The 23,019-nt window shown below is 38.7% G+C and overlaps 1 protein-coding gene across 3 annotated transcripts in view; it reads right to left on the bottom strand.

Annotated features, from left to right (window-relative positions):
* The window catches only part of VIT (vitrin), a 1,072,224-nt gene that overhangs the window by 55,565 nt on the left and 993,640 nt on the right, over positions 1–23,019 (bottom strand). For all 3 annotated transcript variants that reach the window (XM_044057778.1, XM_044057780.1, XM_044057779.1), the window contains one exon: positions 8,600–8,826. In XM_044057778.1, the coding sequence (XP_043913713.1) occupies positions 8,600–8,826 (227 nt within the window). The remainder of the gene's footprint in view (positions 1–8,599; positions 8,827–23,019) is intronic.

The following is a 23,019-nucleotide window of genomic DNA, read 5'->3' as shown; positions in this document are numbered from 1 at the left end:
TAGATGTACATATGATAAAAACTGCTTACAATATTTCAACACAGGACTGGTTAACCTTACAAAGCATTCTAATGTACACTCAAGATTTATGCAGGTTAATAATTCCTCATTTAAATATATTCCAAATCTAATAAGTTTTCTATATGAATTTATATGCAATAGTTGTGAAAAGAAAAATTCCATTTCAAATCTATATAAAGAGTTAATAACATATAAAACAATTCCCAAACCATCATACTGGCAGTTCTTAACAAAAGATCAGTCATTGCAGTTAACAGAAGAAATTAAAAGTTACATCTTACTATCAGTTAAGTACAACTCTTAACACAGGGTACTGGAAAATATTTAACTGGAAATACTTACATAGAGCATTTTTAACACCAGATAGAATTAAAAAGATCAGTACTACTACAAATGTTTTTGCTGGAGGTGTGAAAAGTCAAATAAAGCAGACTGGATTCATATTTTTTTATGAATGTAATAAAATTAAATCATATTGGAATGGAATCAATCATTTTTTTACAAGCTTTGTTTAATGAATCCTTTACCTTAACTAAAGTATTGATAATACTAAATGTAAATGAAGGTCCCTACCTGAATAAGACAAATATGTATTTGTTATTTACAATACTTGCTATATCTAGGAAATGCGTAACCAGAAGGTGGAATTCAAATACACCACTGACCTTGGAAGAATTCTGACAACTGCATTGATGGAAATAAAAATCAAAGAACTACGAATCTATCCCAGGCCATTGGTAAATAATCCTTGGAAAAAATTTATATCTTTGTTGGACACTCTACAATAATTAATATTGTATCTCTGATAACTGATCTGTTCATTCTATATTTAATAACATACAGTGTATATAATTGAAAGTCAGGCTATTGTAAATATTGTATATAGTTTAAAATGATATTTAAAATATTATGTAAATGTTATTTTAATTGAAAATAAAATATTTGAGAAAAAAAAGAAAAGAACAAAGAAAAATGTATAATTTACCTTTTTGTGTCATTTGGTCTTTCAAGCCATGTTTTCCTTTTTCTCTAACTCAATTACCTATAGTAAAATCTTCATTCTGTTTGTTTTGTGTATTCTCTTTAACTATTTTAACATTTCATGTATAACGCATTTCCTGTATATTTTAACATTTCCTGTATAACACTTTTCCTGTATATTTTAACATTTCATGTATAACACATTTCCTGTATATTTTAAAATTTCCTGTATAACACTTTTCCTGTATATTTTAACATTTCCTGTATAACACTTTTCCTGTATATTTTAACATTTCCTGTATAACACTTTTCCTGTATATTTTAACATTTCATGTATAACACATTTCCTGTATATTTTAACATTTCATGTATAACACATTTCCTGTATATTTTAACATTTCATGTATAACACTTTTCCTATATAACTAGCTAAAAGCTATTCTTTATCATTTTCTCCTTCATCCTCCCCTTTCCCTTGTCATCATTATCAGGTAGTATTTCATCAGCAGTTAACTCAGCTTCCACAGTTTGTTCCATATTGTTATTTTCTTTAGAAAATGGGCAAATTGTACATCAGGACCTTGACTGGAGAATGAACGTTCTCCAGCAGTGTATTAATGCACAAGTAATGCCTGACAAAAAACGAGTCCGCATCTTCATGGCAGCATATCAAGCTGGCGTGAAGCTTGAACAAAAAACAAATGGCATTATTTTATGCTCACTAATTAGCACTTCTGCTGTTTAGAGAATGTAAAATGTATTTAAAAAAACAAACTGAAAAACAAAAGTGTGTGTGAGTGTATGCATGCATGTGAATGAAAACAAGAAGAACAAGCCATTATTTTACATGTGGTAAGCAGCACTTTTGCTGTTTAGCTAGTGTAAAATCTAAACATAACAGAACAATGTGTTTGTGTGTGTGTGTTTATGTTTCTGTGTGTGTGAATGAGTGCATGAAAGCGAAGTGTATGTGAGTGAGAGTGTGAATAATGAGAAAGATTCAACACTGGCAGCAGCAGCAGGAGTCAAGAGGTTTATGTACCTCTTACATAAATTAAGTGAAGAGAACGTAAAATAAAGGAGGAACAAAGGTTCAAAACAGGAACACATTCCTGTGTAAAAACTCACAAGGCTGATCTAATAATAAGACTTATGTTAGCATGCATTTTCTCAAGTACAGGTGTGTGTGTGTGTCGATGAAACACTGGCAGAAGCAGATAAGAGGTTTGTGTACCTCTCGACCTTTTAGCTCAATATGTGGATAAAGCCTGAAATAAAGGGGGAGCAAAGCTCCAAACTAGGAACAGATTTTAAATGTTATACTTAAAAAAATAAAAAGTAATTTAAATAACAGGATTTGTGTTAACATGAATTTTCTGAAGGAAATAAAGTCTGAAAGTCAAATGTATGTTATCATTTAGTGACTTCAATACCCAATGACTGGCAAGAAACCATTTTAGCAGTAACGGACCAAAAAATAAAGCAAATATCTAGATTTTTTTAAAAATGATATATTTTAGATGTAAAATGTTTCCTCTAACACCATTTACATATGCTACAGCAACTTTGAAACATAGGTTCATAGGTTCATAGGTTCATACTAGGCTATCTGCCCAAGCCATTTTGTGGCTAGCGTAGGGCTTTTAGTACCACGAACTATACCATTATATCTTGTTTATTTTGCTGCCAGCTCTGTTGAGCAGTGACACTGAGGTAATCCCTGGGGTATAATATATCCACATTCTCCAACATTTTGAACAATTCTTGAACAAGGCCACAGGTGCTGGCCAGCTACAAGTATACCGATTTCATATAGGAGCATTTTTGGTCTTTATGATGAATCTATCCCTCCAGCACACCCCATTAATAGCCGCCCTCGTAGGTTTCTAAGTCTCCCCCTTGTGGGGCTCTGGACGGATCTTAGATTTTGAGGTGAAGCATATTCATCAAATCTGGGTTTGACATGGCCTTGTATGTTAGCAAGGTGTCTGAGTGAGGAAGCGGCAGAGACTGAATAGAGCTGGCTGGTTCTTTCAGTCGGCAGCATAGACAGATGTTTTGAGAGAATTTCCTTTTTTTGGAGGAACTTTTGTGGCCTCTCCAGCTGCTACATTAGGCGGAGGAACTATTTTGCATCCAAAATATATATATAAAAAAAATAATAAAAAAATATAAATAAGTAAAACACAACAGTTTTACAGGGAGACCATTCTCTTTAAGCACAATAATGTCTTCCAGGGTGTGTGTTAATGTGTAATTAAAGCCCTTCCAGGGGTGTAGAGGCCCGACACGGCACACCCCTGAGTGGACATTAATTGCACATTAACACACCCTGTCGGGCATTATTGCTTGCTCATCACAGACATATCACCAATATTCATTAGAGTTGCAATACCTGTAATATGGCCTACAGTTTTTAGCTGAATGGCCTACCTGTCCACAAGCATTACATTGCCTTTTTGTACATTCATTAATCAAATTACCTCCTGCTGCAATAAAAAAAAAAGGCTGTCCTGAATATCTAACAGTTCCTTTGATTTAATTAAGCATAATTACACATGAAATATGCTTAATGATGTTTTCATTTTATTTCAGTGTTTCCCCTATTTCTTATCCCCCCAGTCTACATTTTCCTTTTATCATATAATTTGTCAATAGAGTGTACAAACTGACACATACATAGAAAGTAGTCCTTAATGTCCTCTTGCTGCAGGTCATCAGACCTAAAATAAACAGTTAGTCCTTTTTAAACACTGGAGTAACTGCCTGAAAAACATATTCATTCTAAGGATATCCCTCTTCTTTAAGTCAATTGCATACATACATTTGTCCATTTATTCAAATGTCTCAAAAGTCACATTGCAAAATTGCTCCTTTCAAAAATGAATTAAGTAGCGAATTTGCAATATATTAAATCTTAATGGCTCAATTACTTTATCCCAAATAAAATCCCTTTTAATAGACAAGTCTTTTGTTTTTTGAAGAAATCCTTCATGTACACTTTGTTTTCTGCTCAATACCCTGTCCTGTTCTTCTGTCTATAGCAACCATTTTGTCAGTACTTCCTCTCCTACTTCCTGTGACTGTGAGTGCACTGGTGTTTGCAGTTCACCTTCCCACTGCCCAGTTTTATCTGAACTTCTGGTTTACCCTCCTTCACATTCCGGGACAGGTTCAGCAGGTTGTGACCATGAAATAACAACACTGTTCTCTAGTTCATTTTCACTCATCAGGTAACATACCTCCTTCTGCAAGTGCTGTAACCACAAGTTCCTGTATCTTCTCTCAGGAACTACCTCAAAAACAGGCAAAATTGTTGACTCCTTCTCATCCATAACTGCAGTCTCCACCATTTTTTCCACAGAGTGTTCTTTGTTCTGCTCCTCCTCTTCCTCTATCTCACTCCTTCCATTTACCACCCACTGGCTCACAAACAGGAAAAGAGCAGGGGAAGTTCCTCAGTGTTCTGGCCAAATTTCCCCTAATCAATATGAATATCACCTCAGGTCTCCCCCGAATGGAGGTCATTGGCCTAATGGGATTAACCCTGTCTGCAGAGGGTAAATAAAATAAATTATGCAGTAAGTCCTTCTTTTCAAGAGCTAGTGTGCAAATCACAGCAACCATTTACCACAATGATTGCAACAGTAGTTAGGAACAGCACACATATGCTAACACTGAGAACTTCCACAGACCATAATTTCACCAAAGTAGTAATTTAGATGCTTTCCAAGAGCTAGTACAATGACCTGGAACATTCATCAGGTGGTGTTTTCTTCTGCAGTTCAGTCTAACTTGTACAGCATGGGGGTGACTCTATTCATACACCCCCCAACCCATCATAAAAGCAGCTCTGTAGTAGGTGAGTCTCACAAAAGAAAATACACTTTTGCAGGCAGGACTGTTAAAGACAAGTGGATTCAGCAAATGTAAAAAAATGGGGCTGCTATGGGAGCAGGGCTGTGTCAGCTTAGCTCCAGGTACTGCTTTAGGTATTAATGTCAATGGTAAAAATAATTCAAATCTGTAAGGTACATCAGTAAAGCATCTCCAAAGATGCAATGATACTGTGAAATTACAGACTATCATATGAAGTTGCTTCAGCTTTATTATATTTCAAGTGTTGTTAGTAGCTCATAGGTGTTGAGTACTATGAACACTGAGGTCATCAAGTTAAAATATATTTCTTTATAGACAGTCTTGAGATTGATGTGGTCAAGTTTTTTTTTCACAGCATGGTATTCCTAACATCACTTGTCATAGATAATGGTTACCTGTTTGCACGTCAAGAGTTTTAAACTTTTTCTTAACAATAGGAGTTCAAACATATCGCATCTTCACAAAGATATTCTCCTTCAAATGGTCAAGTTTTGAAAGATATCTAAAAGGGAAAAATTAAGGAAGAGCATTTGTCATCATAAAGCAGGACTGGTATCTTGCTCTTTTCAGCACTTTACAGCAACACTCTACTTCAACCTGTTATGTCTTTCACCTTCACAGTCATTGACAAGAGAATACAATCAAAGGTGCCAACATCTTCTGCTCTGTTTCAGCCCTAACAACTGCCAAATGTTCAGTCTGCATATCTCAGTATGCCAAGGACCTACAGTGGATATAAAAAGTGTACACACCCATATGCCATGCTGATAGACTCCTACCCAAGAAGACTGAATGCTGTAATTAAATCAAAAGGTGCTTCAACAAAGTATTATTTTAAGGGTGTGCATACTTATACAACCAGCTTATTGTACTTTTATATTTTTTTATATTTTCTCCTAACAGATTTGTTTGTTTTTCAATTGAATTGTACAGGTTATAGGTCACATTAAAGGTGGGAAAAGTTTTGAAATTATTTATTGTGGCCCTTTTTTATATCACAAAAACCTGGAATTTTAACAGGGGTGTGTACACTTTTTATATCCACTGTACATTGTCAAAACAAAAATTCTAACCTTGAGAAGGAATAAAAAAGCACTTACTGGTCTGTTTTCTTCACAACCTAATGAACTGACTGAGAAATTGCCAATAAGGGACAGTTTAATCGAGGATGTGTATCACAAGTACCCCAACTGTTTCACAGTGTGATGCATGCATCCTGAGAATGACTGTGTGCTTGCCAGGTCTTCATTTGCCAAACTTGATGATGGCCATTTACTTGATGCGACCTCAAAACCTGCTATGACTGCATCATCATCATCATCATTCACTAGCGACTGCAAATGATCAAGGCCTGAGTTATAAAGATGCTCTTAATAAGCACTGCATGCTTCAAATGCATTTACTTTGATGTTGTGTAGCTTTTTTGCATATTTCTACATCAAAATAAATTATTTTTATGTTATAGTCTAATGAATTGAATACATCCACACACACACACACACACACACACACATATATATATATATATATATATATATATATATATATATATGGGTTCCGCACATTTGCTCGAATGAGCAAATGACTGAAACCCAAACAGCCAGGCATACTTACACGAAAGTGCTTTTCACCAAAGAAGCACTTTTGCGTAAGTATGCCTGCTGCCGAGGCTATACTATGGTGCAGGTAAGGGAAATTTCCCTTTTCCCCACTGTAGTGCGGTCTCAAGAGAGAATATTAACATAGGGGGTTTGTGGGGGCACAGCCCCCCACATGGGGGGGTGCAGCGGGGCAAAGCCCCCCTGCTAAAATGTAAATGTAGTGTTTTATTTATTTATTTTTTGTAGCACGCTTTAACAAAAGCGCTTTTTCGATAAAAGAGCTTTCGTTAAATTGTGTTCGGTTATTATGGATTTGGATGTTTGCTCATTCGAGCAAACGTCCTAGATCCATATATATATATATATATATATATATATATATATATATATATATATATATATATATATATATATATATATATATATATATATATATATATATATATATATATATATATATAGGTCCCTTTCATATGTTCAAACTTTCAAAAGCTTGAATTTCATATAGCCGAGACCACGATTCAACTTTTGAAAGTTTGAATGGTTATAATGGAGATCTCCATACAGCTTGGAACAGGAAGATTTCCCCTTTCCGCACTATAGTGTGATCTTGGAGTTGGTATATATAAATAGCAGGGGGTGCAGGGGGGCTTGCACCCCTGGTTTTTTTTTTTTTACATTTTTTATGTGATGTTCGAACTTTCAAAAGTTTGATCATATGGTCTCGACCATAGGAAATTCGAACTTTTGAAAGTTCGATCATCTGAAGTAGACCCATATATGTGTGTGTGTGTGTGTGTGTGTGTGTGTGTATATATATATATATATATATATATATATATATATATATATATATATATATATATAGAGAGAGAGAGAGAGAGAGAAAGAGCTTGTTAATGCAAGTACCAAGCTTAAGTAAGCGACATGTAGTGCAGTTTACCTTAAGAACACATAGGAATAATTAATGGCGGCTGTCATGTAACTCTCTTTTGCTTAGCCCTTATTTAGCCAGTTGTTACCATTACACAAAATGTTATAGTTGCTTACCTGGAAGCTCTTTTGGTCTGTGCAGTTATTCATTAGCTATAACCACCTATGAAGAAACACTGAATATACAAATAAACAACAATATAGTGCATCACAGCTGTAGCTGGGACAGTTTGTGGCCTGGGTAATCCAGCAATAGCTCAACCCTCCACCAGAGTTAAGGAGTTGGAAAAAAGAAGTCCTCTAGAGCTGAGGGCAAAAAAACATTCTTTGAGCTCTAGGTTAAAGTCTTTGTTTTTACATAATAGCTCTTTACTACAACACCTTTTTCCACTGAACCAAAGTTCTAAACATATTTGCAGACAGACTTTGAAATCATTTAATGAGCCGTGATTGAGATTGTGGCTACTTAAATGATTAATGGTGCTGCTTGCAGGTTGATTGCTACTTGTGCTGAACAGATCTCACCACTGACATGCAGGGAGTGATCATTACTTGTTCTGCAGTGCTAGTTGTACCACCCCCTAATAACATGCACCTGGGGTAGACACCACAGCTTATTGCTTTCAAGTGGGTGGCAAAAGGATTATTCAAGGAGGTATATGTTTCATAGAAAGGGTCATGGCTGATTAGAACAGTCCTCCTGCAGAAGCTGTGGGATCAAAAACAGTAAATGAATTCTAGAATGCATGATGTAAGTCTAAGGGAATTCTGGTGAGAGGTTGGTCAAAATAATCTGTTGCTTGCAGAGGATCTGAAAGTTATCTATTACAAAGGGACCTGGGCAGACAAGGTGGGTTAAGCAGTCAAAAATCTGCATTTCTGCATTAACTTCCTCTCTGGTAATCTACACTGGGCACCTATTGAGGGATGGCAAGAGCAGGTATTCTTATACTTACTGCTATGACGCCACATGAATGCTGGATGAAGACACTAACTGAAAATCCCAGACAGACAGGCTGATCCAACAGTGTTTCCCCCATCCCCTTACTGATACCCTGGGCAAAACATAAGACTGCAAATTGGAGTTGTTCTAACATCTAGTTAGTGTGGTTACTTGGATAATAAGGGAAATAAATAATGATTGCATAAATAACGTTTAAGTGATGCCCATACATCAGCAGTACCTTTTCCACAAAGTTTGGTTCGACAACATTGTGCTTTTCTTTCTCATCTGCACCTTCAATTGTAACAAAGAATATGTTGATGCCTGATTCTCTTGCAAGTCTTGAGGCTTCTTCCACCTTATCAGTGGGCCAGCCATCTACCAAGGCAATGGCCACATTAGGGGCTGAACCTCTGTTCCCATTAGCATCAGAGAAGAAATTTTTATTTGCGTAAAAGAGAGCTTTTCCTGAAAAAAAAAGAATACATATAGATATATAAAAATGCAATGTTTTCAGCCTCATTTCATTTGAAAGTTTATTTATTTTAATGCAAGTTCATTCTAAATACAGAATAACATCTATTAGGCAATAATGTGACATGCATTTAACTCAGAATCCATACCATTTATTCATTCATTTATTAATTTATTTAATACAGTGACATGGTTGATTAAGGTAATATAAAAAGCTGTGTTTATAAAGTAGTCCTTAATAAAATTATTTTAAAAGTAAATGTCATACATATATATTTACACACACACACACACACACACACACACACACACACACACACACACACACACACACACACATATATAGGATTCACTTCAGAATCTCAAATTCCTGAAAACTTGAACTTCGTGTGGTCGAGACCATATGATCGAGTTTACAGAAAGTCGAAATTCCGAAGTAAAGTAAAAAAAAAACAAACAAAAAAACAGTCACACATCATTTCTGCAGGGGGCGAGCCCCACTACACCCCCCCTACTTAAATATACCAACTCCGAGATCATGCCACAGTGGGGAAAAGGGAAATCTCCATTCCGCACTGTATGCAGAAGAGCAGAACGGGAGATTTCCTGTTTCCTCACTATAGTGCGATCACGGAGATGGTATATTTAAGTAGGGAGGGTGCACGGGGGCTTGCCCCCCTGCAAAAACGTTACATTCAAGTAAATTAAAGTTTTTTTTAACACTTTAGAATTTCAAGTTTCTGAAAACTCGATCATATGGGCTCGACCATATGAGGTTCGAGTTTTCAGGAATTCGAGATTCTAAAGTGTTCACATACATATATATGTATACATGTATATATACATGTATATACATGGATCTACTTCGCAAGGTCGAATTCCGAAATAACCAAAAACGAATTTGCCGAGATGAAAAGAGCTGAACTTCAATTTAGCGAATGGAAAAGAGTTTCTCAGGTTTAGTAAACACTTGCCCAACAGTTACGTAAAAACACAATGCAATGTATCAAACCCACCCCCCCTAACTATATATACCAACTCTAGGATTGCACTGTCTTTCTTTCGGCTTTTCCCGGTTAGGGGTCGCCACAGTGGAACTCCGGTCCGCTAATGAATGGCAGTAGATTTTTACGTGCTGGCTTGCCGGGCCTAACGCGCAACCTTCAACGAAGGAACGCCCATTCACGCATGTCGACACATAGAAGACGCTCTAACTGAGAATCGAACATACAACATCTAACTGTGAGGCGACAATGCTACCACAGCACCAGATTGCACTACTGTGTGGAAAAAGGGCATATTCCCCAATGTTGGGCAAGTTTCCACTAAACTGTAGCAAGATGCATAGATGCAGTACAAAAAAGAACTGATCCATGGAATAAAACCCACACTAGAACTCTATGTGATTTCTAAATGCACATATAATGCACACAAATGATGTTAATTTTGCAGCAAACCACAGAGATTCATAGTGTGGAACAAGAAGGGAGATGAATTCTCAGAACAGAATGATCTGTGAAGAGTGATTCCTTATCATGAGTAGCAAACTACTCAGGTACAGAACCTGAGCCTTGCCGTAATGTGGTGACAAGCTGATAACAGCATACAGATGACAATCAGAAGTACCAGATCAAGGTGCTTGAATGATAGCTTGCACAGTCACATGTGGCTGGGCAAAAACACCTGCACTATAATCTATTGAGATACAAAGAGAATAAAGTTCCTGTTGTGTGTAGCACTGGTACTACACAACACGGCACAAAACAACACAACACATATACCAGACTGTGCCTCTCCAAGGTGGCTTTATCGCCATGTAGCTTGGCTCATTAATGCCTTTAGTAGGTTGGTATATGACACACCTTATACACATCCCATTTGGTATGTGAAGTACGTAATACACATCCCATCCTACTGTGCATCAGTTATAAAAGTTGTACTGTAATGGTCATTGACTGCATTGTAGTTCTACGTCTGGGTACAGAGCTCGGCTCCTTTAACACTAAGGCAAACTGTTACGTTAATGCAACTAAACAGGTCATCTTACAGATTAAAAATGTTATTTAAGCTGTTTTTATTTAAATGTTTTGCACACTTCTCTAAGCACAATAGGTGCAGACAAGTTGTCTTGGTACCTGATATAGTGGCATTGCTACTGTGTTAGGACAATGTGGAGCACTAGCAAGGTAAACCTCTCCCCTTTCAACCGGTGTTACTGTAAACAAATACATTAAGTCTTTAAGGAATGAGGTGTGACAGTAATAATCATTGCTGGGCCTAGCAGTTAAACCATTTTACTCAAGACTGGAATCATTTACCCATGAGGTCAAGCCCAAATGGCCTGGGTAAATGGTACCAGGTGTGGGCAAAGTTGTACAATTAAACCGCCCAGCAATAACTGTTATACAATAGAGCTACTAAAATGTTTTATCTTTTAAAATAGCTCTATTGTGTATTAGGACTCATTGTTGTATTCATCTCTGTGCTCTGCAGTGATTCAGCTGATGTATTTCTTTCATGAAATGCACATGTAAATCTGTGTACATGAGAATGCATTCACAGTTTATAAGACAGTTGCAGTTTGACCCACTTAAATTGTGTCTCAATTGTGTCTCTTTATTTCATGATGGCATTAAAGTCTAAAAATATGAAATAAAAAAAAAAAAAACTGAAACAAAAGATTTAAAAGTTGGGATGAACAAGCTAAAGCCTGCAATATTGCAGGTCTGACTTTTTTTTTTTTTAAACAGATGAATTGTCAAGCACTTGCTGCCAAGCTAATAATGGCTGCAAATTCAATTTTATCTTAGCTAAACTGATCTTTTTGGGGTGGTAGTTGTAGTTCATTATCACTAAAGAACTCTGCATCCCTTAGGCATGACTCGGCTCCAGCCAGTTCCAGCGGAGGACCAATCCTTATCACACTTTAACATCACCTTCCTTGATCACTCCGCCTTCAAAGAAGTTGAGTATGTCAAAATACTGGGCTGTGTTTTCGACAATCAACTGACATTTGTCAAACATGTATAGAATCTGATTTTTAGGACTAACCAAACATTAAGTAGATTGTACACTTATTTCTCATTCACTAATGTCAGATTTTGTATTTCCACTGCTGACTTAACTGTCATCCTTACTTTATTCAGCACACCTTACAAATCATCTGCCCTCCTTCAAACATAAACATGAGCAAACCTATAACATGACGAACATACTTCACTTCTTCTTCTGGCTTTTCCTGGTTAGGGGTTGCCACAGCGGATCATCTGCCCGCTCATGATTGGCAGTGGAGTTTTATGGTGTTGAGTTGCCAGCCCGGCACCCAACCTTCCACAGAAGGCACACACATGCACACACTCACACCTAGGGCCAATTTAGAGTGTCCAATCCACCTACTGCATGTCTTTGGGATGTGGGAGGAAACCGGAGCATCCGGAGGAAACCCACGCGACCACAGGAAGGACATGTAGACTCTCCACAGAAGGCACCCCAGCCAAGAATCGAACCGGAGAACCTCTTGCTGTGAGGTGGCAACACTAACCACTGCACCACCGTGGCCATCCTACAAACATACTTTACTGCTGGGCACAAAGGCTGAAGTCATCTCTGTCTATCAGCATATGAACTGCAATGGCTTGATTGTAATCTTTAGCTAACTGTAGTAGGAGTGACATTTTAAATTCATACTGTCATGGCTTCCCCTCCCCATTTTTCATTCTTTCCTGAAGAACTACTGTTCGGGATGTTAGGCTGTATGTTGCTAGATTTGCTGCTGTTCTATTTCCCAAAAATGAATTTGGTAATGGATACTACTCTGTTGCCATAAGAAAAGGTATGGATCATCTTCCCTATAATTCCAGCTTTATTCCAGGAGCAAAATATATTGATTTATTTTTTTTTAAATCAGTAGAAAGTGTGTGGCCATTTTATACAAAGAACACTAACCTTGGATTCAGGAAAAGGCTCGCATCCTGAGATAATTACCCAAACTGAGCTGGTCAATTAGTGTAACACAGAGACAGCTATAGCCGCAATGAAAAAGGCCCACATGCATATATACACACACATCTATATGAAAGATGGAAAACAATCTGTTGGTACTCAATGACAGAATTCTAGTTATCTACCCTTAACTCCTACAATATAGGTGGCCCTGTCAAATCCCCTTTCATCTTCCACCTCAATTTTAATGGGAGACATCCAGGGAACTGGTGTCCAGAAGCCCATACTGCAGGAGTGATTCTTTTGTTTGAATGTCGAACATTATGTTGAGTATACTCACACATTCATCATAAGGGTCACTGCTGCAGTACTTAGTTAGGTACCTCTGGGGGCCAGTGATTACGGCATACCTTGTAAGACATCAATGGTAAAGTCTGCCCTGCTTCAGGGGGTCTATATTAGAACACCGAACTTTCAAAATTTCGAGTGCTCTAATATCGACCCATTTTCAGCAAATGCTGAAAATATCGAAGAAACAGAAAAACAAATTTTTTCCTAGGGAAAGAATTTGGTTGTCCATTTCTGTTGCTTCGGTATTTTCAGCGCTGTGGTGGAAAGTTATAGGTCAGGTTCAGGTAAGTGTGCAATAGTGTGGACGTGAGGGTTAGGACAGGGTAGGTGAGTTAGGGTTAGGGCGCGGGTCAGGTAAGTGTGTGATTGTGTGGACATGAGGGTTAGGGCAGGGTAGGTGAGTTAGGGTTAAGGCGCGGGTGATGTGACTGTGCAATAGTGATGGACCTTAGGGTTAGGGTTTGGGTTAAGGTAAGTGGACAGTGGTGTATGTATAGTTTAGTGTAGGGTTAGGTGTAAGAGTTTAGGTGTATGTGTGTGGATTGCTGTTTGTTTGGTGTGCTTGTGTTGTGTCTATGTGTTTTGGAACAGCAAATTTTTCCCAAGGAAAAAAATCACTGTTCTGTATGTTCAATGTTTTAAATTTTCGATTAATAGGGTTCGATATTAGAACACTCAAAATTTTGAAAGTTCGGAGTTCTAATATAGACCCGCTTCAGGATGTTTAATTTGTAAAAAGAAAGTCTGGAAAGTGGTTCAAGTGGAAGCTGCACAGATACTCTGAGCTGAGAAATGTTTAATAACTTTGGTGTAGTGCCTGCTGTCCTGGTTGAATGGAATCTTACCTGTCCTTCCAGTGTTATTCTCTGAATATATTAACAATATACAATGCAGTTAGCTAGTCAGTTTGAGAAGGGTTGCTTTGACACTGGCCTGCCATGCTTACCTGGTATAAAGGACATAGAGTTAGACTGTCTTAAGCTTCTTCTTTGTATAGTATCTAAGCTGCTGTGCACAGCCATTTGACACCATATACTCTCTCCTTCATGTTCAGGTTTAGGATGGAATACTGGCAACTGAACGGTTTAATAAAAAGCTAGTTCTGAGACTTGTTTTGCATAAATGAAATATTAGTTTCAAGGCTTAACCTGTCCATGTGGGAGACTATATATTGTTTCTTCCAATTTGATTGTACAGCTCAGAGATTCTCAAAAGCAACATTGCTGACGTAAAAGTTGCCAATCATAAAAAAGGGTTATGCTTATAAATGCTAGGAGCTTAAACAAAAAACTGCACACCCTGGAAGCACTTCTGTCACTAGAAGATGTAGCTGTCTGTGCAGTCACAGAAACCTGGTTCAATGCTTGAGAGAGAACACTGGCCTTGCAAGGCTACAATGCCTTTGACACCTTCAGACTGCAAGATGAACGTGAGAACCAAAGGAGGCGGTGTTTCTATCTATATTAGAGATAAATTCACCTTTTGACTAGTTAGATTGGGCAACTCCATGGAGTTACTCCAAGTCCAGATTACTTTTGTGAGACCCCCATTCAAGTCATAGCTAGTTATAGATCCCCCTCCATGAATCATGATGCGCATGAGGCCTACTTGACCAAACTAGAGTAAATCCAAATATTTCCAAACACTCAGGTCGTGGGGATTTCAGTTATCCCACCATCAACTGGGAAACCTACTCTAGCCCTAACTCACATGTGCAAAAGTTCCTTGACTTTATTAACTCAAATACCCTGGAACAAATTGTTCAAACCTCAACAAGAGGAACAAACATACTAGATCTGGTCCTCACTAACATGACAAACAGATGCACCGCTGCAACTGTCAGACCCTGATTAGTTAAATTTTATCACAAATCCGTCACCTTTGAACTGGCACTAACACCTGAACTCACAAAGGGCCAAATCAGACTCAAACGCTTCAGCAAGGCAAAACTATACCCTCATAGGGGAAGGTATAAATGCATTCCAAGCCCCACCACAACCTGGAAGTGGTAACTACACCAAAGCTTACACTGAAACCCTGTGCAATCACTTGTATAAGTGTATAGACTCTGCTATTCCAGAGAAAATCAAAGCCAGAGCCCTAAGAAAAAACAAGTCATGCTGGTGGATATCCAGCACCAACAAACTTTACAACAAAATCAAAAAGTAGTTGTCTAAGACAACTAAGGTGAGGCCCCAACAATGGAAAGGTACCCTCCTCAGCCTCAACAAGCAAATGAGACAACATGTCAAATCCTCTGAGGGTAACTTTGAGGAAAAGCTAGCAATCACATTGAAGGATAATCATAAGGGCTTTTACAGCTATGTACATAGCCTAAAAGGTAGGACCCAAGCATATGCCGAACTAGTGACTAACGGTATCACACACACTGATCGTGCAGAGATAGCAAACCTGCTAGTGGACAGATTTGGTGGAAATTTCACCTATCCCCAACAAACTTATCACAAACCTTACCCTCATCTCTCCCAATCCTACATATATGAAGAACAGGTCATTAAAGCCTTGTCTAAGGCAAAAACACAGCCTCTATGGGACCAGACGGCATCCCAGGCTGTCTTCTAAACAAACTAAAGCATGACATAGCATCAACATTAACTCATTCACTCGAATGGAGCTCAAGCAGTTTGCACTATGACTTCCAATGGGCGGAGCCTAAGTCTTTTGACAGAATCAAATTATGTCCTCACATTTCAAATAAATGTTCATATCTCTGGAACCATAGGGATTATGAAAGAAGTGTGAACGGCAAACCCTTCAGCATAAACTATTTTTATAGTGGTAGTATTCTTTAGGTTCTAGGTCTTAAAATTTATTTTATAATTCACAGTAAACACAGTAACTGTTACATTTGTAATATTTTGTAAACAATTGTAATATCTCAGCAACCACTCAGATTACACACATATTGTCAGCAGCATTTTATTCATCTAGCTGAGGGTTTTCATGTGAGGCTAAGGAGTTCTATGTTAAATGGTTGTTGAGATATTTAGAAAAATGTGAAAAATATATCTATATAAATTAATATCATGAAAACAACTGTTCATATATCTTTACCTGCACTACACAGAGGTCAAATATTAATGCAATTGTGTTTGCTGTTGTGTAAGCTTGAAGATGAAATCTTTTAAAACCTTGTACATAGCATGGTTTTGGAATTATTGAAGCAAATATGAACAAGCTATATTGGGTCTATATTAGAACATCGAAGTTTCAGAATTTCGAATGTTCTAATATCGACACCTACTAACCGAAAGCTGAAAATAGCGAAAATTAAGATAACCAAATTCTTTCCTAGGGAAAGAATTTGGTTGTCCGTTCCTGTCGCTTCGCTATTTTCAGCTCTGTGGTGGAAAGTTACGGTCGGGTTCAGATAAGTGTCCGATTGTGTGGACGTGAGGGTTATGGTGGGATAGGTGAGTTAGGGTTAGGGTGTGGGTCAGGTAAGTGTGCGAATATGTGGACGTGAGGGTTAGGTTGGGATAGGTGAGTTAGGGTTAGGGCGTGGGTGATGTGTGTGTGTGCGATAGTGGCGGACCTTAGGGTTAGGGTTTGGGTTAAGGTAAGTGGGTAGATAGTGGTGTATGTACAGTTTAGTGTAGGTTTAGATGTAAAATTTTAGGTGTATGTGTGTGGATTACTGTTTGTTTGGTGTGTTTGTGTTGTGTGTATGTGTTTTGGATCAGCAAATTTTTTCCCTAGTACAAAATTCGCTTTTTTCAATTTTGGTCTTATCAGTTTTCGGTTAGTAGGTGTCGATATTAGAACATTCAAAGTTCTGAAACTTCGATGTTCTAATATAGACCCGCTATATTTGATGCCTAGAGGTGTCAGTAGGAGTTTACTGCAGATGCACCTAGAGGCGTCACTCAGATGTAATGAGTTAAGTACCCTATTCAATCATAGCCTATCCACAGGCTTTGTTCCTGCGGAATGGAGAAAAGCAACAGTTATTCCCCTCCACAAAGGTGGCTTAGCAACACACCCCGGGAATTATACAACCATAAGTCTGACCAGCCTCATCTGTAAGGCCATGGAACATATCATTATGGACCTCTAAATAAAGACATAGGCGACCTCCAAACCCTCAATCTGACCCAATTTGGCTTCATTAAGGGCAGATCCTGCCTGTTAAACTTGGTGGATTTCTTTGAAAATGTGACCAGGCCATTGACAAGGGCAAATCTATGCGCACAACATACCGCAACTTGGCAAAAGCCTTTGACACAATCTCACACTCAGGCATTACCGATAAACTTAGCAAACTGAATATAAACCCTTTTGTTGTAACATGGGTTGCCAACTGGCTCACAAACTGGTCACACACTATTAAAGTGGGTGACTCCAGATCAACCAGCAAACTTATCACCAGCAGGGTGCTACAAGGATCAGTGATGGGCCCCCTCCTGTTTGATATATACTTCTCAGAAGTTCAGGCCAAAACTAAGGGGCTGTGGCTGACCAAGTTCACTGAGACTGCAAACTGGGTGCAATTACTCAATCCCCAAATGATGTCAGTATACTTCAGGAGGGTCTTACTCAGACTAACAACTGGTGTTTTAGTCACAGTCTCAAACTGAATGCAAAGAAATGCATCATCATTCCCTTCCCTTCATTAAAAAAATGTCCCTTCATATCAAATTAACAACAATACCCTATGTATCAATGAAGTGGTAAGAGATTTGGAATCACAAGTAGACTCTGACCTTAACTTTGACCACTATGTGTGTACTGCAGTAAGGAAGGCCTCCTATGTAACACACTTGATTAGCAAAGGCATTGCTTCTAGAGTATAGGAGATTATAATCCCTCTATACTCGTCACTAATCAGGGCCTTTTGGCATGTACCATACAAAGCACCTGCAGCAGTTGGCAAGACTTCAGAGGTTTCTAAGAAAGAAGATCAAAGGACTCAAGCAAGTGCCTTATACAGACCAACTAAAGTCCCTGTCGCTATACTCTGTATCATATAGACTTCTTAGGGGAGACTTGTGCCTAGCTTACAATTTCTGACCCAAACCTAATGAAACTGCTGCGCATCTGTAAATCAAATGGGACTAGAGCTACCGTATTTCCCCAAAAATAAGACCGGGTCTTATACTTTTCCCCGCTGAAATACGCATTAGGGCTTATTATCAGGGGATGTCTTATTTACCCACCCCCCATACAACAATCTACATTTATTAATGTATTCATGTACAAAAATTGACATTTAGTCATGTACACAAATCGACATTTATTCATGTACAAAAATCAACATTTATTCACGTACACAAATTGACATTTATTTGGTACTTTTCCATTATTGGGAAACAGTTCTAGGTAACGCACTGACAGCTGTGTGAGAATTCTACATAAACAGTGCAACAAACATTTCAACTTCAGAATATTTACACCATGGCTTTCACAGTGCAATATTTCATGCTTAACAGAAAGTGCAGAAAAATCTCAATACATGTGTATTGGAGGAGGGGACTAAAACAGGTAAATAACTTCCACTTTTTGAGTGGTGATGCTTTCTTTATTCCTTACCCAAACCTTAAGAGAAGAATGATGGAAAGATGAAGTCTGGGAACTAGTGTCCTTACTTTGTAATTACCCCTTGATAATGAAACATTACCTTACAAAAAACTGACAAGAGCTTGCTGGCAGCTGAAAGCAGAAGCAATCCATTCTGTTGCCCCGATAATGGAAAAGTTATTCAAATACAGTCATGTCATCTTCTTCTGGAACATTGTCATAAGTCTCCAACCCCCCAGTTCTAGCCTGAATTTCTTGCGACTCCATTTCCTGTAGAACCATTGACCCCAATTTGTCATTCCTAGCAGTAGAGCTCTCCTTAAATGAGCACTGCTTGTCCATGTAGCCTGCTCGTAGTGCATTGGCAATACAGCTGTCAGTGATTTTATCCCATGAATTCTTCACCCAAGTCACGACCTCTTGCAGGCTAGGCTTCACAAAGTTTCCATGCTGATTTCTCTCCATTCCATTTTCAATGTAGTCATTGAGTTCCATGCTCAAATGGTCCTTGAATGGCTTGTTTACTGCAATATCAAGAGTCTGGAAATAGGCAGTCATTCCTGCTGGAATCATTATTTGATCTATTCTTCTCGTTGCAAGGAATTTCTTCATGTCTTTAGTGTGGTGAGTGCTGGCTGAATCCCAGACTAGCAGGCCTCTTTCATCACCTCGCAAAACAAGTGACAGCATTACACTGACCCACTTCCTTATAACTGCTTGTGTGCACTAGGCTTTTTCGGTTTCAAGAATATAAATGCCTGAAACATGTTCAAGCCTATCTTTCTTGCCCTTACTAATGATTAGACGTGGGGTTTTCTTTCCATCTAGATGAATTGCCAAAATACAGGTAACACGTGCACTTTTGTAACCAGTAGAGGGAATGTAGATTGACAAGGCACCCCTCTGATCAATTGTTGTTTGAGATCCTTGGCCCATAAACACTGCAGTTTCATCCATAGCAATCATGTTGGAGAGTTGGCATTTAGAAAAGTTGATGCCATCAACAAAGGACTTGAGTGCAAGTACATATTTAATACCTTCAGTATCTTACAGCTTGAACAGTGTTGTCGATCTTCTTAGACACAGTTCATATCGCTGAAGGAAGCCATCCGGCCAATGTTGTGATGCTTTGAATTCTTCTGGGGATATTTCTAACTGTGGGCTATTGCAAGGGCAAATGCTTAAATATCAGCCCTGCACACAACCATAGCTTTGCTCTCCTGTTAGCAATCCACTCACAGATGATGTCTTCCAGCTCAGGAAATAATGGCTGATGACCTGATCCACACTTGCACTTCTTGGCATTTTCCTTGTCCACCCATTGACTGAGGTTATCGTACTCTGCTCGCCATTTTCGGACAATTCGGAGATCCAACTTTTCTTTGCAGAAAGCCATCAGATTCTTTCCCCAGGAGTCCTCCATGATTCCTTTCTTGTACTCGATGGAAGAGCTATTTCTTTTTGCACTCATCTTGTCTGGGGGGGGGGGGGTTAATTGAAGACTTATGAGACAGGAGTGGCAACAAAAATGGTGACAGTTAAAAAGACACAACCACACCCGTTCATTATCAAGTGCGCATGTTTTACGTGCGTTGTCTGTACCTTCGAGCAATCAAAGTACACTTACCAGTGTTTATGGGTCAAGGATCTGAAACGTCAAGTGTAAGTGAGGATTAGGGTTACAGTAAGAATCATGGAGGACTCCCGGAGAAAAAATTTTATGACTTTCTGCAAAGAGAAGAAACTGGGTGTCCGAATGCTCCTAAAATGTCGAGAAGAGTACAATAACCTCAGTCAACAGGTGTCAGTAATATTATTATTTTATAAATCAACACGTCCATCATGTGTTGTTGGTGATCGTAACTGGGGCTTATTTTTGGGGTAGGGCTTATATCATGACCACTCTGGAAAACCATGCTTAGCCTTATTCACTGGTTAGGTCTTATTTACGGAGAAATACGGTACCTGTTCCAGGGACCTAAATATGGCCTATGACTTGAGTAGGACATGCTGGAGGGACAGATTTGTCTCCCAGTGACTGCTGCATCTTTGGAATAGGCTGCCAATTCATGTGAAGCAGAGCACCTCTATGACATGGTGCAAAAGGAACCTGGATGAGTGGAGGGGGCACCATAAATTCTTACCAGTAATAGCATCCACAACCCTCCTGGACATGGATAATCATTACTAAATACAACCCTGGGTATCGATTAGAGTATCTGTGGTATTACATTGGGATGAAATGGCTAAAAGGAATAAAAAAACAGACCACAGTGGTGGCATGAAATGTAACACTTTACTGAGCACAAACCAATGTTGCTACCATTTATGCCACTAATGTGGTCTGTCTTTTTTATTTTTTATTCCTTTTAGTCAGTTACTAGAGGTTATCCTCAGTTTAGCGTTAATAGTCTTGAAATGACCTCTGGGTCAATAGTCTAGTAATCTCCTATGATGTATTAACAAACAGCAAAATCATTTCCCAAGACATAAAATTAAGAACCACTGAAGCAGTAGTTCAAGTGGTCAGCTTTTCCACCACAAAACTGGGTCCCAAAGGGGAAGGAATGGGATTCAGTGCTCCCTTCAATCATTGTTTAAAGGGTAGAAAAGCAGAGTCCACAAGAAGACTGGATGCAACAGTTGAAAGATGCACCTTCATGAATGACTAAAATAACCCACTGTGGAACAACTCAGCTAAATATTGGATGATTACAATCTACACAACTGCAGTAGATAGGATGTAAGATACCCTTATAATTATATCAAACAGAAAATATTTTGCACTTGACCAGATAAGGTGTCTCTGTGCTTGGTTTCCTACCTCCTTACAGAATGGATGGGCACTAAAGATTATACATGCTTAAAAGATTCACTCCTGAAGCCCCATTGCACAGACTTCTGCCACAGTAACTCCTACAGCTGGTAGTTCTGTGAAGTAAACAGGTCTGCTCCTGGAGTTCCTTCCATCGCTAGGCACTGGAAGACTTCCTGGTTTTATTTTCATTTGTGGAGACTGGTGGAGGATCCCTGCTGAGATTGCTAAGAACCTGTCTGTTGACAGCCAGTCACGTGATTTATTGTTCTAGTCAGATATTAGTTATGCTGCCTGGAGATGCAAGCCTTGCTGGGAGGCCAAAAATCAGGCCATCATAGCCTGCAGAGTGGATAGGAACTGGCTTCCCCTGCTTATTTATGTACCATGTAACTGTTGTATTGCCTGTAGCCACTTTCAGTGTGCCTTGGTGCCACACTATTTAAGTGCTTGAAGGACCAGAATCAGAACCATCATTTATTTTACAAGAATGGATTTGTGGATTTCTTTCTACTTTTAGGGTGCAAGAGGGCAGTTTGTGTCCCCCATGCTAGATGCAAGGCATCCAATGTCAAAGTGAGAGTCCTCTCTTTCAATGAAATAACCACCAGAATCACTTTCTCTGAGGGGTAATGGTGGTGACCCCATACATTCCTGAGATAATGCTGTATCTTCCTCACACAGAATCTGCCCCTTGGTATCAGGACAAAACATGATATGTAGCCCAGAGCTTTCAGCAGTGTTCATGGTTGTGTGTGTGCTCTCTTGTCTGACTCTTTCCTGGGTCAGATACAGTAAATTTACCTTTGCCCCTGTTTAATTTCTCCAAGTCTTTTGGGTTTCAAATACTATGATGGGAACGGACTCCATTCCTTTGTCAGGGTATGATTAAAGTTCATGAAATCAGTATGGTTTCAATCTTTGATGTTCGCAAAAAATGCTCTTCATAACACCCACAATGTGCCCAGAAGTGACTCCTGCAATTCATGCAGAGTTACATGTATTGATAGCATATCTCAGTATGACTGTAAATTCTTTTTTATTAGACTTGTTGCTTCTACTGCTATTGGAACTGGCTGGTTATCTTTTTTCCACATTGCTCTCATTACTGCCTGCAGATAATGCTATTTTATTACTTTCTTTCTCTCTGTACATAAGACAGACACTGTAATCACTGCATGTAGCAATTTCAATGATCAATGCTGCTTTTGTCCTTTTTTTCCTGGACTACTATATCTGGTTTTCTCACATCTATTTTTTGAACTGTTAGTAATGGGTGTTCCCACGTGATAATAACTTCATCATTCTCTACAATGCTTTGGGGTTCATGTTTCCACTGCTTCACAACTACTTCAGTATTGTACTGTTTGCACAATCCCCAGTGCAGCAGTCTTGCCACATTATTGTGCCTTTCAGCAGACAGGCCTTCTGCCATGAGTGAATCACATTTTGGCTGGGGACACATGGCGGAAGTGACATTCAGCTGCAGAGAAATATGGCTGTTTGTTTTCCCCCTGTGAATTTGGTTATTGAAGTTGTAG

The sequence above is a fragment of the Protopterus annectens genome, chromosome 1.part2 (genome assembly GCF_019279795.1).
Source record: "Protopterus annectens isolate FY-2018-M chromosome 1.part2, PAN1.0, whole genome shotgun sequence".
In the NCBI taxonomy this organism is placed as follows: domain Eukaryota; kingdom Metazoa; phylum Chordata; order Ceratodontiformes; family Protopteridae; genus Protopterus; species Protopterus annectens.
This window is presented reverse-complemented; position numbering and strand designations above follow the sequence as displayed.